The sequence below is a fragment of the Trichechus manatus genome, unplaced genomic scaffold (assembly GCF_000243295.1).
Source record: "Trichechus manatus latirostris isolate Lorelei unplaced genomic scaffold, TriManLat1.0 scaffold00084, whole genome shotgun sequence".
NCBI lineage: Eukaryota > Metazoa > Chordata > Mammalia > Sirenia > Trichechidae > Trichechus > Trichechus manatus.
In genome coordinates, this window is record NW_004444020.1 from 11231266 (window position 1) to 11245019 (window position 13754).

The 13754-nt window shown below is 37.8% G+C and overlaps 1 protein-coding gene across 4 annotated transcripts in view; it reads right to left on the bottom strand.

Moving 5' to 3' along the window:
- PIK3CB (phosphatidylinositol-4,5-bisphosphate 3-kinase catalytic subunit beta) overlaps window positions 1–13754 on the bottom strand; it is a 172440-nt gene that overhangs the window by 103421 nt on the left and 55265 nt on the right. For 3 of the 4 annotated variants that reach the window (XM_023736020.1, XM_023736019.1, XM_023736021.1), the window contains one exon: window positions 4965–5188. In XM_023736020.1, coding sequence (XP_023591788.1) covers window positions 4965–5188 — 224 coding nt within the window. Of the gene's footprint in view, window positions 1–148; window positions 276–4964; window positions 5189–13754 lie in introns of those variants that run through there. The other variant, XM_023736022.1, reaches the window with a different exon arrangement.

Genomic DNA, 13754 nt, shown 5'->3' on the forward strand with positions numbered 1-13754 from the left:
CTACCATATGACCATATACCAAAGGTATGAGACACTCACTACCTCCCAAGGCAACCACCTGCTACTCTGGACAACTGTGATTGTTAAAAAATTCTCCATATACTGACCATAAATCTACTTTGCAGTATTTTCCACTACATTAACTCACCTCTCTTTTCCATGAGGCATCTCAAAATCAAACTTTTTAAACCTAAACTTACTAGGTATTCCAAATCCATTCTTTCATGTATTTTTCATCCTTTTTATCCTTTATTTTCTGTATGAGTTGGTACCATCTGCATCAAAGCACACAAGCTAAGATTCTATGAATCATTTCAGGAGTCACATAAGTCCCCTCACTTCCTCCCCCACCTTCACTTCTAACAAGATACTGATCATCTTATATCCTAATGATCTACCAATCCATTTCCTTCTCTTCAGTAACACTTTCCTGGTTCAGAGATTCTTTCTATTGCTCCTAAACAGCAATAAGAGCTTCTTATCTGGTCTCTTGTACTATTTACCTCAAAACTAACCTTCACCCACCTTAGAAAGTGTTACAGATTGAACTGTGTCCCCCAAAAAGATATTAAAAAATCCTACTCCCTATCCTGTTGAATGTGACTTTATTTGGATATACGGTCTTTCTTTGAAGATGTAATCATTAAGTTAAGGAGGTCATACCAGAGGAAAAAAAAACAAGAACAACAAAACAAAGGGTGAAAAAATAAACCAGATTATTGGGAGAATATGTATGCAGCAGTTATTAATGACAACGGATTAGTATCCCCAAAACATCAAGAACTTCTACAAACCAATAAAACATAACCCAATTTAAAAATGGATAAGTACAAATGCTTCATAAATATGTGAAAAGATATTAAACTTCGTCAGTTACAAGGAAGATGTAATCAGTAATACAATGGATAAATAAACTGCAGAACATATATGTAATGGAATCCTATATAGCACTGAGGGCTTTACAATTTTCCTGAAAGGCCTTTCTCAATCCCTTGAGAGTCAAACCAATCTCTTCTGAACCAACTGGTGTGTCATTATCATCCTTTTAATTTTCTACATTTTAACTGTTAACTGGACTAACTCTGTCAGAACTCAGCTTGACTGGTTTATCCTGTATTTCAAGCAGTTCTCCAATATTCCTTTCAGTGACTTTATGAAATACTGTATATTTTATAAGACTTCTAATTTTACATGATAATTTGTATTGTATTGCTCAATGCTTACAAATAGCTATAGACTAGAGACTGTTCAACAAAGACAATGAGCAAATGGATGGGGACAGACACTTTTGTTTAGCAGGGAGGGATACAGTCCATTAGTGACTGTATCGGTATTGTGACAACTGTGGTAATTCAGATAATGACTACATAGGTGAGGAAACACTTATTCTGGAGAGTTTTACTCTATGTGCTTCACTCTTTCTCACATTTCTGTCCTTGCTTCTGATATATTCTCTGGTTGCCCAAAAAATATACTCTCTACCTCCTTCCACCCCACCCCAATAGGAGACTATACAAATTGCATGCACCTTCATTTATTGATCAAACTACTTCATATCCCCTATGCTGGCTGAGGTAGAAACCAGGTTTTTAAAAAGATTTTTTAAAAATGCTTAGGTTTATCAGTATCCTTTACAAACTCCAATTATTGGAGTTAAAAAAAAATACATCTGTGATCTTACCAGTAGATATGTGCTTGGATTGTTCTTCTGCAAAACTGAGACACATTAGGTCTATCTATGATTATAGTTAACTTGTCCTAAGGTTGGCTGATATTGACTATGTGGTCCTCTAAAATTTCTGATCTTTTTCACAGAAACTGCTGTCTAGCTTTCCCTTTAACAATCCCAGGGGAAAAAAATTTTTTTTTTTAAATCCTAAAAGGGCAACTTGCTAAGAAGCCCTGGTGGTGCAGGGGTTAAGCATGTCGCTGCTAACCTAAAGGTCAGTGGTATGAGCCCAAAGGTCAGTGGTTCAAGCCCAAAGGTCAGAGGTTCGACCCAAAGGTCAGGGTTTCAACCCACCAGCCACTCTTTGGGAGAATGATGTGGCCCTCTATAAAGATTTACAGCCTTAGAAACCCTATGGGGCAGTTCTATTCTGTCCTATAGTGTCACTATGACTCGGAATCAACTCGACAGCAAGGGGTTTGGTTTGGTGGTATGATGTCCCCTACTTTCTGCTCACTTCTCTTTCATCTCTTATAAGATAAAAGGTGGTGCAGGCCACACCCCAGGGAAACTCCCTTTACATTGGATCAGATATGACCTGAGCAAGGGTGTTATATCCCACCCTAACCCTCTTCAACATAATCCAATCTTGCCTTATTAACCACAGGCAGAGATGAGGATTTACAACACATAAGAAAATCACATCAGGTGACAAAATGGTAGACAATCACACATTACTGGGGATCACGGCCTAGCCAAACTGATACACATATTTTCTGGGGACATGATTCAATCCATGACAGGCACCTTGCTAAATTTCATCTTATTTTTTAGTTTAGTGTTCCCTCACGCTGCTCCCCATAGACTACTGTTGACTTTAGCAGTTGATGATGACATGACCAAATGAGAATTTCACACAAGTGAGAGAGAAGAAAAGAGAGACAATGTATGTTACAGTAGTTGTAGCAGTAGTAGTTGTTGTTAGCTGCCATCCAGTCAGCCCCTGACTCATGGCAACTCCATACACAACAGATTGAAATGCCGCCCAGTTCTACATCTTCCCTGTGATCAGTTGCAGATTGGATCATTATGATCCATAGAGTGTTCACTGGCTGATTTTCAGAAACAGATCACCAGAACTATCTTCCTAGTCCGTCTTAATCAACCAGCTCCACTGAAATTTGCTAAGCATCATAGCAACATGCAAGCCCCAACTGACAGGTGGGGGTGGTGGCAGCGCATGAGGTGTATTGGCTGGTAACCAAACCCAGGTCTCCTGCACAGTAGGCAAGAATTCTACCACTGAACCAGCAGTGCCACACAGAGTAGGCTGCCAGCTGTTCTTTATTCTGAGGTTGTATCATTCTCTTTTTGGTGGTAAAATATGTTTTAATTTATGACACAGTGCTAGTAATAAATTATGGTTTTGGCTTTTAAAATAAATACCCTTACTTGCCTAAACAAAAAGTTGTAAACCCTAGACTTCTCAAAATTCTTTAACAATGTAACAATTTTACTGGCCTATGCAATCCAAAAGTCTAGGAACTATTGGTTTAATCCCTGGGGAAAAGTTTAGCCTAAAGAAGAGGAGGCTAGGGAGAGAGATGATAGCTGTATTTCAACTATCTGAATATCTGGCATGTAAACGAAGAGACGATTGGACAGATAATTGTCAGAAAAAGAAAACTCTACCTAGATGGGCAGAAGTCATAGAAGTAAAGTTTAAATTTAAAAACTTTTTAAATTCAAATTTTAAATGTGTGTTTGCCCACGGTGAAAATATGCTGCTTCAGGAGGCAGAGCACTTGCCCTAGCACTGGATTATTATTATACTATATAAAGAGTCTGACTAGATGATCTCTAAACTCCTTTCAGGTTTAAATGCTATGACTGCCTAGAATCCAGTAAGAGTTCATGATGTCTCCGTCTCTCCTCTGTATTCAAAATACCTCACATATAATTTGTTACAATGACAATTACATTAACATTTGTATATCCAGTAGAGATGTGACCCATCTGTAATAAAATTCACACTGACCCAGGCAGGGAAATTACCCTGAGCCAGTGTTTTCAGGTTGAATTCTAATCACCTTGTAACAGTAAACTTCATTATTCCACCTCTCCTCACATTGCAGAATTCCCTAAATAGGATTTTGTATTTGATCATGACACTTTGATACCCAAATCTTGGCTTTACTTGAACTTTAGTCTCAACTTAGCTCAGGATAGAGTGACAAATGTTTTCTTCTCTATATTAACTTCTTTTGTAAAATGCCAAAAGGTAGAATCATTTTTTCACATTTCTTCTAACAAATACTTATCAGCATGTTATCTGAAAGGAGGCAGACCTGGATAAAAACAGAGACACCTGTATAAAATCCTGCCTCTGCCACTGACCAGTAATGAGCCCTGGCACAAGCCACTGAACTTTTCTCTTTCAGTTTCTTAATCTGTAAAATCGAGATAAAATAACAACACTCTCTAGGGATTGTGAGAACTGGAGAATATATGCAAAATACGTTGCATAGTTTCTGGCATATTGTAAGCGCTCAATCATGATAGCTACTGCTATGGTTGTTGTCACTGTTATAGCTATCATAGTAATTAAAGAATAAAATGAAAGATCTCTGAATTCCTACCCTAATTTAAGGCTAGACTATAGATGATAGAGTGAGTATACATGATAAAAAGATAGCAGCATAATCTAGTGAGCATAATTATATACACTCTATTATAATGCCCATTCCATATCAGTATTTAATTCATATACTCACAGAACGCAATATAAGAATGTAGAAAAAAGAGATCATTTTGCACAAACCTTTCATTGTATAGACAAAAGAAAATCAGATGAGAAAAAAAATCTACAATTAAAAACACCATCTAACTAGAGGCCGGCAAACTTTTTCCATAAAGGACCAGAGAGTAGATATTTTAGGCTTTGCTAACAACATACAGGTCTCTATTGCATATTCTTTTTTTTTTTAATCCCTTAAAAAAATCTTTAAGTTTTTTATATCCCTTTAAAAATGTAAAGACCACTCAAAAACCATGCAGCTTGCCGACCCTGATCTAGACTACCATGCCATTGCACTAAAACATAATATATGTGCAAAGGATGCATATTAATGTCACTTTAGACTACTATAAATAATCCTAAATTTATTTTCAGATTTAATCCAAAATATTCTTTATAATAGTGTTTACCAGGTAAGCCTCGTCTATGACTGGAACTACATTCAGGTGAAAATCAGGAATTGTTTACAAGCTATTTCTTAAAATAATATAACACTACCTGACAATTTTCAAAATGAACAGCCACAATAAGCTTTCCTCCGTAAAGTTTATCTTCTAAGTTCTCAAGGATGGATGGTTCGTGCTCTGGTGGATATGTATGCTTTAGCCAGTCCATCCAAGACAATCCTACAAGCGACTGAATCTTTTCCTCACTGAATTTGCGCATTTTTCTTCTGAATTCATTCACTTCAGGATCCTTCAAGGCATCAAATTCATGCAGACCTAAACACATTTTTTAAAGATGTTATTTTGAGTGCTAATAATAATAAACTAGAGTATAAAATATATTCAACAAATACAAATTTCAATGTTTGGTTTCTCTGAAGTAAACAGAACCGGGCAGAAAAATACCATGAAAGATCAAAATAATAAACCAGGTAAAATAATAAATCTCACATACAGAAGATAAACATATAGTTAGGTTTTTATAGAATTAAAAACTTGAAATCTCTGAAAGAAATGTAGTTTGGTTACTAGTTTTATTTTAAAAAATCATTAAAATTCACAGTACACACCTTAAAAACCACAAAGAAATGATCCACAATTTTTTCTTTACAAACCAAGTAAATCAAGTTTAAAATCTCTGGAAAAGGTTAAGAATGTGAAAATTTCAAATAACATATTAGAAGAAACCAATTAAGTAACTTAAAACTTTCAGTTCAAAGGGTAAGACAGTACACAATACTGGGGAAGCCAGCAAAACCTGACCAAGGCAAAGTCATAGACGATTCAGACACATCCAAACTCCCACAGGTATCGAATTACTGGGCTGAGGGCTGGGGATCATGGTCTCAGGGGATATCTAGCTCAATTTGCATAACATAGTTTATAAGGAAAATGTTCTACATCTTACTTTGGTGAGTAGGGTCTGGGGTCTCAAAAGCTGTGAGTGGCCATCTACGATGGTCCCACCCACCTGGAGCAAGGGAGAATGAAGAAAACCAAAGACACAAGGGAAAGATTAGTCCAAAGGACTAACAGAACACAACTACCACAGCCTCCACCAGACTGAGACCAGTACAACTAGATGTTGCCCAGCTACCACCACTGACTGCTTTGACAGGGATCACAACAGAGGGTCCCAGACCAAGCTACAGAAAAATGAAGAACAAAACTCAAACTCAAAAAAAAAAAAAAAGACCAAACTTACTGGTCTCACAGAGACTAGAGAAACCCTGAGAGGTTGGGCCCCGGACATCCTTACAGGTCAGTACTGAAGTCACACCTGAGGTTCACCCTTCAGTCAAAGATTAGCCAGGCCCATAAAACAAACAATAATACGCATAGCTCAACCATGTATAGGAAACTAAATGGGCACACCAGCCCAGGAGCAAGGACGAGAAGCAAGAGACAGGAAAGCTGGATAAATGGAAATGAGGAACCCAAGGTTGAGAAGAGGAGAGTATTGACACATCGCGGGGTTAGAAACCAATGTCATAAAACGGTATGTGTGTTAACTGTTTAATGAGAAACTAATTTGCTCTGTAAACCTTCACCTGAAGGACAATTAAAAAAAAAAAAAACAACTTTTAGTTCATTGTTGTATTTTGACACTATTAGTAGTGTACTATATGAATTAATCAAAAATATACAAATTTTTTTCTGATATACTTAATTTTGAAGGAGACCTGGTGGCACAGTGATTAAGTGTTCAGCTGCTAAACAAAAGGTCAGCAGTTTGAACTCACCAGCCGCTCCGAAGGAGAACGATGTGGCAGTCTGCTTCTGCAAAGATTACAGTTTTGGAAACCCTTAAGGCGGTTCTACTCTGTCCTATAGGGTTGCTGAAGCCCTGGTGGCGCAGTGGTTAAGAGCTTGGCTGCTAACCAAAAGGGTCGGCAGTTCAAACCCACCAGCTGCTCCTTGGAAACCCTATGAGGGCAGTTCTACTCTGCTATAGGGTCACTATGAGTTGGAATCAACTCGACAGCAATGGTTTTTTTGGTTATACTTAATTTTGAACCACTTATATCATAATGACAACTATATATAACAACTTTTTCATAAACTTATGATTATTCTAGTAAATAATTCTGGAAATCTAAAACAATGAATTAACGAGCACCCAAGAATATATACATCTAACATCAAACTCCTTACTTCCCTTCATCTACTACAAATCATGTCTCCTAAATGTCTCTCAACTACCCACTTCTCTCAGTTACTGCAGCCATTAACCTAATCCTGGCCATCATCATCTTCCCTTGGATTACTGTATCAGTCTTTCACTGATTTCTCTACTACTAGTCTTAACTCCTCCAATCCATATTTATAAAATGTAAATCTGATCATATTGCTTCTCTATTTGAAAACCCTTCAATGGCTCCCAAGTGCTCTTAGGAGCAAGTCTCTACTTTGTATGGACTGGAGCTCTGTATGCTCCTGGCTTAGTTGCCTCTCTTGTCTTGCTGCTTGTCCTAGCTGTCCCCTTAAACCAACCACAATGAATCATGTTTATTTCCAGAATAAGCCATCATATACACATACCCTTCCCTTCTGCTTTCCGTTCTCCAACCCCCTTCACCTGCCACACTCCTAATAAGCACTCAAGGCTCAGTTTAGCTGTGTGTACTTTAAGAGGGTGTCCCTGACTCATGCAGGTGATTCAGGTGACCCTCCTTGACTTATTGCAGCAGTTCACATGCTCATTATACCTGTCTGTTTATTCACTGTCGTAGTTCTCTATTGCTGCTATAACAGAAATACCAAAAGTGATGGCTTTAACAAACAGAAATTTATTCTCTCACAGTTTAGGAGGCTAGAAGTCTGAATTCAGAGTGCGAGCTCTAGAGGAAGGCTTTCTCTCTGTTGGCTCCAGGGGAAGGTCCTTGTCTCCTTTAGACATCTGTGACCCTGGCATCCCTTGCAGATCTACATGTGTCTTGGCATCTGTCTTCCCCTGGGGCTAGTAGGCTCTCAGTGTAGGGACCCCAGGTCCAAAGGATGCACCACGCACCCAGGTCTTCTTTCTTGGTAGTAGTCAGGTCTCTGCAGCTATGTGAGTCAGAAGAAGCCTCCAGCCTGACGCCTGACGCGTGACCCACGGACTTGGGACTTGCCAGCCTCTATAATCATGTGATGCATTTCCTTGAGATAATACACACACACACACACACACACACTTCAAAGTATTATACGGACACACACACACACACACACACACACTTCAAAGTATTATACGGACATGTGCAAAGACCTGGAGATGGAAAACCAAAAGGGAAGAACACGCTCGGCACTTCTCAAGCTGAAAGAACTGAAGAAAAAATTCAAGCCTTGAGCTGCAATAATGAAGGATTCTATGGGCAAAATATTAAACGACTCAGGAAGCATCAAAAGAAGATGGAAGGGATACACATAGTCACTACACCAAAAAGAACTGGTCGACGTTCAGCCATTTCTGGAGGTACCATATAAGCAGGAACCAATGGTACTGAAGGAAGAAGTCCAAGCTGCACTAAAGGCACTAGTGAAAAACAAGGCTCCAGGAACTGACGGAATACAAACTAAGATGTTTCAACCGAAGGATGCAGTGCTGGAGGTGCTCACTTGTCTATGCCAAGAAATTTGGAAGACAGCTACCTGGCCAACCGACTGGAAGAGATCTATATTTATGCCTATTCCCAAGAAAGGTGATACTACCAAATGTGGAAATTATTGAACAATATCATTAATATCACACACAAGTAAAATTTTGCTGAAGATCATTCAAAAGCAGTTGCAGCACTACATCGACAGGGAACTAACAGAAACTCAAGCCAATTCAGAAGAGGACACGGAACCAAGGATACTGCTGATGTCAGATGGATCCTGGCTGAAAGCAGAGAATACCAGAAAGATGTTTACCTGTGTTTTACTGACTATGCGAAGGCATTTAACTGTGTGGATCATAACAAACTATGGATAACATTGGGAAGAATGTTAAGAATTCCAGAACACTTAATTTTGCTCATGAGGATCAAGAGGCAGTTGTTCAAACAGAACAAGGGCTACTGCGTGGTTTAAAGTCAGGGAAGGTGTATGTCAGGGTTGTATTCTTTCACCATACCTATTTAATCTGTATGCTGAGCAAATAATTCGAGAAGCTGGACTATATGAAGAACAGGACATCAGGACTGGAGGAAGACTCATTAACAACCTGCGATATGCAGATGAGACAACCTTGCTAGCTGAAAGTGAAGAGGACTTGAAGCACTTACTGATGAAGATCAAAGACCATAGCCTTCAGTATGGATTACACCTCAACATAAAGAAAACAAAAATCCTCACAACTGGACCAATAAGCAACATCATGATAAACGGGAAAAAGACTGAAGTTGTCAAGGATTTCATTTTACTTGAATCCACAATCAACATCCATGGAAGCAGTGGTCAAGAAATCAAAAGATGCACTGCACCGGGTAAATGTGCTGCAAAAGACCTCTTTAAAGTGTGGAAAAGCAAAGATATCACCTTGAAGACTAAGATGCGCCTGACCCAAGCCATGGTGTTTTCAATCGCCTCCTATGCATGTGAAAGCTGGACGATGAACAAGGAAGACTGATGAAGAATTGATGTCTTTGAATTGTGGTGTTGGAGAAGAATATTGAATATACTATGGACTGCCAAAAAAACGAACAAATCTGTCTTGAGAAAGTACAACCAGAATGCTCTTCTGAAGCAAGGATGGTGAGACTATGTCTCACATACTTTGGTCATGTTGTCAGGAGGGATCAGTCCCTGGGGAAGGACATCATGCTTGGTAAAGTAGAGGGTCAGCACAAAAGAGGAAGACCCTCAATGAGATGGATTGACACAGTCGCTGCAACAATGGGCTGCAGTATAACAAAGATTGTGAAGATGCCACAAGACCAGGCAGTGTTTTGTTCTGTTGTACACAGGGTCACTATGATTTGGAAGCAACTCACTGGCAACTAACAACAACAACGTACACTTCACTGGTTTTGCTTCTCTAGACAACTCAGTCTAAGATACTGACCCATATTTCCCACTGAACTGTGAGCTCCAAACAGACAAAGACCACATCACTCAAGTTTACAGCTACAGTCCCATGTATAAGCATTCAACACATACTACTGAACTGCAATCACTATGATTTTGGTCATTTTTTCAATGTATTATAAATAAGGGACACTGTTAAAAGATCTGTCAGAATCACCTAAAATAAACAGATTTCTTTAATTCACCCCAGAGTGACTGAATCCAAATCTCTGAGAATCTGCTTTTTAAGAAACTGGTGCAGCCTGAGTTTGGGAAACACTGCAAAGATCTCTTAAAAATAGAAATTCTGCTCAAAATAAGAAGAACTTAGGCTAATTAATTTTAAACTTAATTTCCTACATGCCTTCTGGTGAAAAAAAAAAAAAAAAAATGATGTTGTTAGGTGCCGTCAATTTGGTTTCGACTCACAGCGACCCTATGTACAACAGAACGAAATACTGCCTGGTCCTGGGCCATCCTCACAATCATTGCCATGATAAGCCCATTGTTGCAGCCATTGTGTCAATCCATTTCATTAAGGGTCTTCCTCTTCACTGACCCTCTCCTTTACCAAGCATCATGTCCTTCTCCAGGGACTGGTTCCTCCTGATAACGTGTCCAAAGTAAGTGAGACGAAGTCTCACCATCCTCCCTTCTAAGGAGTGCATTCTGGCTGTACTTCTTCCAAGACAGATTTGTTCATTCTTCTGGCAGTCCATGATATATTCAACATTCTCTGCCAACACCATAATTCAAAGGTTATCAATTCTTCTTTGGTCTTCTATATTCACTCTCCAGCTTTTGCATGCATATGAGGCAACTGAAAATACCATGGCTTGGGTCAGGCACACCTTAGTCCTCAAAGTGATATCTTTGCTTTTTAACACTTTGAAGAGGTTTTTTGGAGCGGATTTGCCCAATGCAATACGTCATTTGATTTCTCGACTACTGCTTCCACAGGCACTGATTATGGAGCCAAGTGAAATGAAATTCTTGATAATTTTGATATTTTCTCTGTTTATCATGATGTTGCTTATTGGCCTAGTTGTGAGGATTTTGGTTTTCTTTATGTTGAAGTGTAATCCATACCAATGGCTGTAGTTGACTGTTGCATACTTTATAGTCAAATATAATTTCTGATATTAAAAAAGTAGTAAGTGAACAATTTCCTCATGCTGAAGACATTGTTAAAATCCTGCAGACTATATATTTCATTCACTTTAAGATATGCTAAGCATCAGGTAGGTCAGTGGAAATAAGGGAGTTTTCAAATACTTTTTTCAGGATGCTAAAAAGATCCTCTGATCAAGACTCTACTACTTTGTGTTTGGAGAAATTAATGCATGGTGGCATTAACTTCACTACAGAAAATAATCAGAACCTGAACAGAGGCTCTGAAAATAAGTATTTGAAATAAACATAAAAAATAAAATGATCAGGGTAAAACATCTTTCAGGAAAAGATATTTTTAGCCCGGTCAGGGAAGTTATTTCTGTAAAGATTCTATTGTTTTCTTGAGAAAGGAGGAGGCAGCAAACTTGTTCCTGAAGTTAAACTGAGGTAATTGTTTACTGTTTTCCCAAGAGGTATGACCTCACCAAGCCCTGGTCGTAGTCATCCTGTACAAATCAGCAATTGCAAAAAATGACTTGTTAGGTATTTAAAGTGAAAATTCATTCTAAAATACTGAAATAGACTCAGTCTAACTTCCTAAATGAATGTTAACACTTAAAATTGTGTGTATAATCATAATGCCAGCTGTTCTATACATGCTTAAGATCTAAACTAAAAACTCATTGTCCTCAAGTCAATTCCGACTCATACAGACCCTACAGGATAGAGTAGAGTAGAGCTGCCCCATAGGGTTTCCAAGGAGTGGCTGGTGAATTTGAACTGCCAGCCTTTTGGTTAGCAGCCGTAGCTCTTAACCACTAAAGTACAATTAAAAAACAGTTAAGAGCTTTTAACTTGTTTGATTTAATGCAATAAAATGTTCCTTACAACTTCCACAGTCAAATTTCAGAGCATACTGCATTAAAAAACAAAAAACAAAACCTGTATGCAGTAAGCCTTCTGATACTGCATGAATTATGGCACTCTCTTTATAGAAACAGAAATCAATTTCTAATGTACACTAGACTCTTGCACTGTGTGAGGGTAGAGGTAGGGTTATCATATTAAAAAACAAAATGCCCAGTTCAATTTGAATTTTAGATAAACAATGAATAATTTTTTAGCTTAAGTATGTTCCATGTAATATTTGGATCTCCTGTATGTTTACTTGCTAAATCTGGCAAGCCTTGGTGGAAATAATGGTAGTGAATGTATCAAGCAGCTCTGGTGGCACAGTGGTTAGTCACTCAGCTGCTAACCAAAATGTCAGTGGTTTGAACCCACCAGCTGTCAAACCCACCAGCTGCTCTGCTGGACAAAGTTGTGGCAGTCTGCTTCTCTAAAGATTACAACCTTCGCAAACCCATGGGGCAGTTCTACTCTGTCCTATAGGGTCGTTATGTGTCAGAATAGACTCGACAGCAATGGGGTTTTTTTTTTAATGTATTTCCATCCACAGAAAAAACCGTTTGGAAAGAAATACATCAAAATATTATCAGTAGATACTCTTGTCCTGAGTGATAAGACAATGAGTGATTTTTAAAATTCTTTCTACTGTTCTATATTCTTTAATTCCTATGGACATGTAAACAAAAGAATTTTTTTTTGAATGGGTGGATAAAAAAAGTATAATAAACAAAATAATTTTTTAATGGATAATTAAAAATCTATAAAAATATTTGTAGCCCTAGAAAACAGAAAGGAATTCTTTCTACTGAGGCCAATAATAATAAGCAAAAATGTGTATGATATATAATTACAAAGTTGTTTAATGGGGAAAAATTAATATTGCCAAAAATAGACTAGCCTCCCTCTTAAGTTACCAAACATTTTTCAGTACTAGGGTATTACTTAGTAAACCAACAAAGTTCTATGCTTACGTACCCAGAAGAAAGAGTTTAGTTCCATAGTATAATCATTAATTAGCAAGAATTACTATAGGTCAAAATCAAAGAATAACATCTTAAAGGGGATAGTACTATACTATCCTGTTAGCTTGTGAATTTGTTCAATACAGGAAGCCAATCTAGATCCAAAAACTTCCACTGGATTCTTTGGCTTTGTATTTAAACTTCAAAGTCTCCTCCTCAGTAACTCCTTATAGTTCCTAACTCAATTGGTGTCTTGTCTAATGCAGGACAGAACCTAGGACTTCTAAGATTCCTACAGCAAGACAGACGCCTCCATGTTCAGTTTCATTACTCACGATTTTTCCCTAGAATTAATTCACAATGAATAATGTGGACATAATGTATCCTGTGACTATATAAAAACAACTTTTACTTAAACACAATTTTACTTAAGGAGTAAAATTTGTCAATAATATGGGTTATTTATGGGATCATACCAATCAGCTTAAAGTCTTGGTTGGCACAGAGAGCTGTGTATAAATTATGTTCATACTTTAGGGGCAGTAAATTAACAACTAGGGATGAGTCTCTGAGAAAAGGAATTCTCAAACTATCTGATCTAAAGGAACAGTTTTTTCTTTCCAATCTATCAAAGACTGATATTTTTGTAAAATAAAAATAAATCACTGGAAGAGAAAAAGACATGCAAAACATAAGGCTTTCTATGTTGTCTCAATGTCACATTGCTATAGCAGTTTCTAAACAATCACTTTCAATTTCTATACTTAACTTATCTCAGACAGATAACAATCTATAGACCAGCATTGGTCTATGGACCACACTTTTAA